At 40.7% G+C, this 4,929-nt stretch overlaps 1 protein-coding gene across 1 annotated transcript in view; it reads right to left on the bottom strand.

Moving 5' to 3' along the window:
* Nucleotides 1-2,576: 2,576 nt before the first annotated feature.
* Nucleotides 2,577-4,929, bottom strand: part of LOC308096441 (metabotropic glutamate receptor 6-like) — a gene marked incomplete at both ends in the record, with an annotated part of 38,727 nt that continues 36,374 nt past the window's right edge. Inside the window, 2 exons of the mRNA XM_080443863.1 lie at nt 2,577-2,669; nt 3,783-3,926. Of these exons, the coding sequence (XP_080299989.1) occupies nt 2,577-2,669; nt 3,783-3,926 (237 nt within the window). The remainder of the gene's footprint in view (nt 2,670-3,782; nt 3,927-4,929) is intronic.

The raw sequence follows: 4,929 nt of genomic DNA, 5'->3' as shown, positions 1-4,929 counted from the left end.
TCTGTACATAGAAACCAATGTTATTTGTCCGGCTCGGAGGATGGCTCGTTTTGATGAAAAGTAGGCTGTAGCTTGTTGTCTACATAGGGCCTACTATGTAGGAACGATATGTTGCGTTTTGCATGGGTGCATCAATGGGCGACTGCAATGTTCTGTGGAAGGAAATACATTAAAAAGATCACATTTGATCCTCGCATCTCACACTGTAAAGTGGGAGTAGCTAAATTTGTGCATACTAAACAGACACCACCCCTCACCTTATTAAACAGACTATTTACCTTTATGTGTGAACACATCTGAAACAGACATTCTCCTGTTGCGTGCTATATGTGTCAAAGGATGACACCGGACAATGTCCGATCTCACCTGATTCCCTTGACATTTACCAGGGTTCATGTGTGAAATCCACTTTACAAACTGGTTAACCGGTTCCCTTGTAAACAGTTCTCCGCTAGTACACATGTGCATGTTTTTATAAAGACCAGTAGAAAGGAAGGCAGGAGGGGGTGTTTAGTGGAGATATAGAGGGATGAAAGAAGAACAAAAGTACTTTTACACAGAATGAGAAGAGAGGACGTGGAGAGGTAACAACTGGAAGAGAGAGGACAGAAGAAAGACGGAGAGAAGGGGGGAAAATTAAGGATAGAAATGTGGGGGATGTGGTTGGGATTGCCTGCAAAATGAAAAATAAAAAACTTCCCTTCTCTTTGTAAATGAGGTATCTGCAGCTAAAACCACCCTCATAGTAGACTTCTGACATGGTTTCTAACATATTATATCTGATGTGGAACTGGGGGCTAGAACTCACACAGCCTGGATTTAATGGAACATACTGTATATCTGAGTGTCATCTGCATTTACATGAATGTCTGCTTTATTCAAGCAGCAACATAGCTACAAATGGAAAATAAAATAGGGCCCATGATAAATCCTTTTTTGTATGCCAAGACAGAGATGAATGAAAAGGAGGTGTAGGAAACACCTCCTGGGCTATAACATGTATTCATATATTAATGATCAATCTGTGTGCTTTAATTTTTGTATTGGATTTTTATGAAAACATTAGCGTTGCTCAATGCCAGAATTGCACGCACGATGCAGATGTGTGTGTACATGTGTGTACAGTATGTGTAAATAATGTATACAGTATATACATACTGTATAGATATATTGTACATAATGTGCATGTACTGTATGTAGGTATGGATGTGTATATTTGTATTTTATGTCTTAAAAGAGGCATACATACTGTACAGAATGTACAAGCTATTTTCATCATAAGGATAAACATACGCATGAAATGCATCAAAAAACTAAAAAAGGAGAAGCTTCAGTAAACTTGCTTTCCATTTTCACACACACTTTCTACACTCACCACCCTACGGCTTGTGTGCCATCATTTTTCCCTGTGTTTTGCTACAGAGCTTAGAATGGACAAAGAAAAGAAAAAAACACTTAGAATTCAGCAGCAGCAGAATAGATAAGATGACAAAGCTTCAAACAGAGTCAGTGCCAGCTGAACCAAATGAATAAAGTCACTGAGTTACTTTACCCAGAGGTGATCTAAAGGTTATATAAGCTAATGAATGAGCTTTTGAAACATGAACATATACTGTAAAATGTATAATTAAAAGGCAAAGAGAGGATAATAAGTGCTACACTCTAAAGCAGCGGGCTTCAGTGCATATCCCAGTGAGCCGCGGAGGTGCTGCCCAAATAGTTGAAACTGTTAATTAAAATATATACATACATTTTGTTTTACACATTTCAATTTTGCAGACAAATTACTGTCATAGCTTAATTAAATGTTGCTTATAACAAGCACAAATAAGTGCCAATAAGTATTATTAACAAGTTTACAACGATGATTTGCAGGCCTGTCAGACTGATTTGCACATTGCTGGTCAGCAGACTGTGGGCCCACTTCCCAATGCAAAGGAAACACTCAGAAAACAGCCACAATTCAATCTAACTTTTTGAAAGGATTGAGAGCATATGCACAGCCTTTTGAAAAGCAGAATTGAGCTACAAAAAGTTGAGAACCACTGCTCTAAAGCAATGAGAAATGTTATGTAGACTAGACATTCACAACTTTACTCCGCACTGACTAAACACAAGAATGGAGTACTGCAATAGTATCCTCCATGGCATATCCACCAAGATCCTAAATCAATTACAACACATCCAGAAGAACATTATCTCCCAGTTGTTCACCCACCCCACCATATAGACCATTTCAGCACACCTTGCTGCAATAAATGTGCATACTTTATGAGTGCTCCAGTATCTTAAGTAGTCTTTGAAGAACACAGGTAAGAAGCTTTGCATATATAATGTTTCTGTCCTCTAGATGAAAGACTGGAATTTAAACTAACCACTGCATGTCAACTGGACTTCACCAATATGAAGGACTGGTCTCAAGTCTTTGCAATGGTTCTGCAATGAAGGTTTTTTCATTTGTATTGCCGAATTGGTCCAATCAGTTCATAAATGTCTCCAGCCTGCCAGGATTTGATGCAACATCATATGGATGGTTACACAGAATAGAATAGGACAGATACCTCTAGTTTGGTGTTTCATTGCGATCGGTCTGGTTCAATCTTTGTCCCTCCATTCTGTTTGTCGTTTAGAGACTTGGTGGATATACTGGCAGCTGCCTGGACTACTCCCTGGGGAGAGATAAGGAAAGGACAGGGGGAGGATGAGATGGAGAAGAAGAAGCAGAGGAAGAAAGGAGAGGGGTAGGAATGGATCGGAGAGGAGTGGAGAAGGTTAGAGTGTTGTCTATTCTAATAGTAATGCAGTTAGGTAATGTAGTCCTTTCAAAATAACAAGTAATCAAACTGTCTGTCCTATAGAGACAAACAGCACTTTCTGTCCTACAGAGAAAAACACCACCAGCCAGGGTGTCTGCACATTTTTAAATTACAAATTTAATTTCTCGTCCTCCAAGCACCTCTCGTTAAACACCCGATTCGGATGTTATCAGCCCATTACCACAGCAGCTGTAATCTTTACCTCTTACTTTACATACTTATTTACTTAATCAGCATCATTGATAACACCCGAAGCGTTAAACTTGCAGTTCCCCATTGCTGAGCCAGCATGGTTTGCTTGCAACGTTGTGTTCTTGTGTTTTTCCTTCTCTGCGCTGCAGCCCTTAAAATGGTTAAAATGCGGATCACAGCCACATAAGGCCTGTTTTGCATTTGTCATATAGGCTTCATTCATTCTGCCCCAGGTCATAACTCCCACAAGTCCAGACATTTTAAGGCCTTAAATTTCACGAATGAAATTCATGACATTTTAAGACAAAAGTTGTGGATAGCTTTTAGTAGGCTACTGTATTTGGTATCGCCTCCGACGAGGTTCCAAGTGAGCTTGAAAGGAATCATGAACATAAACACTTTTTGTTGGACTGTATAGGTGATATAGAGATAATTTCCAGAAAAGTAGCTATTGTTCTTTTAGAAGTCTACTAGCCAGAGGGTTGGACACAGCTATGGTACCCAACTAAGCCCTTGGCTGGTACCACAACAATTAGAATCGATTCGAGTTAAGCCAGAACCATGCAGTGGAAAAGAGACTTAAGTCTGAGAAGTGAAACATCAAAGCTCATCTCCCGTTGTTGTAAAGAACTAGACAGTATTAGAATGACTCTTAGTTGATATTGAAATGTTGCTGATATGTAATTCCAAGCCCAGTCATGACCTATGACAGCTCAACCGTGGCAGTGGGGGAATGGCTGTTTTCAGGAGGTGTGGCCAGGGGTGTGCTCATACCTTAAAGCTTTTTTTGTTCCTTTTCTGAACATTCTGTTCGGGGAGAAACAGAATGACGTAAACCTTGGGCATATAGAGCATCCCCAACGACACAGAAGCACTCAGAGACATGGACACAGTCAGAGTGGTCGTCTGGATAAACATCTGGAGAGAGACAGACAGACAGACAGACAGACAGACAGACGGATAGAGAGACAGCCAGACAGACAGACAGACAGACAGACAGAAATGTAGACAGAGACAGAGAGATAGACAGACATTGAAATTGTCAGTGTGTCTCTCCGAATCGACATCTATAGAGAAATGGACAGAATTGAGGTATAAAAAGAGAGGTGAAAAGAGGAGAGGAGAAAAGAGGAGATGACATAAGCAGTGCACCCACACACATACGTAGTATTTCACACTCACTCATGCACACAGGCACGCACGCACGCACGCATGCACGCACGCACGCACGCACGCACGCACGCACGCACGCACGCACGCACGCACACACACAGTTATTCGTCTGGTCTTTGTTGAAGGGTGAAAAGGGAGCAAAGACAACAGAGGAGAAAAGTAGACAATAGACATGCACACACACACACACACACACACACACACACACACACACACACACACACACACACGCGCGCGCAAGGGTAATTATTACTTAAAAGTTGTACAGCTGTAATATGCATAATCACTTTGGCAGCATTGTTCTAAACATTTAAAAAGAAACGACAGGGCTGTAGTTTATCTGTCAGCCTGCAGGGTTATTCTTTAACTCCAATGCACAATAGACTAGTAATCTGTTACCATGGAGACGGTGGGGGGCTGAGAGAAGAATAGAACGGAGGAAGAGAGGCGAGGAGAGCATTGGTAAATGTGTTTTGCAAATAAAGTTTGTAGCCTGGATTATTTTAGTTTGGATTATTTCACTGTGGACTAGTGTAGTGTGATCAATAATAATAGCTGTACAGGAAAACCCGAGGTTATGGTCTTTCTTTTTATTAATCAATTTTCTTTTAATAAAGATATATGTTTTTTACAATAATGATCTCACACTCCGTGAATCCCTACCCTGTGTGCAGAAATGACAACACAGAATGTGCGCGTGATGATATTAAAGGAAAGCGCACAAACTACAAAGTCATAGCGGGTGTGC

Source organism: Gymnoscopelus braueri (genome assembly GCF_963280865.1).
Source record: "Gymnoscopelus braueri genome assembly, chromosome: 12".
Lineage (NCBI taxonomy): Eukaryota > Metazoa > Chordata > Actinopteri > Myctophiformes > Myctophidae > Gymnoscopelus > Gymnoscopelus braueri.
This window is presented reverse-complemented; position numbering and strand designations above follow the sequence as displayed.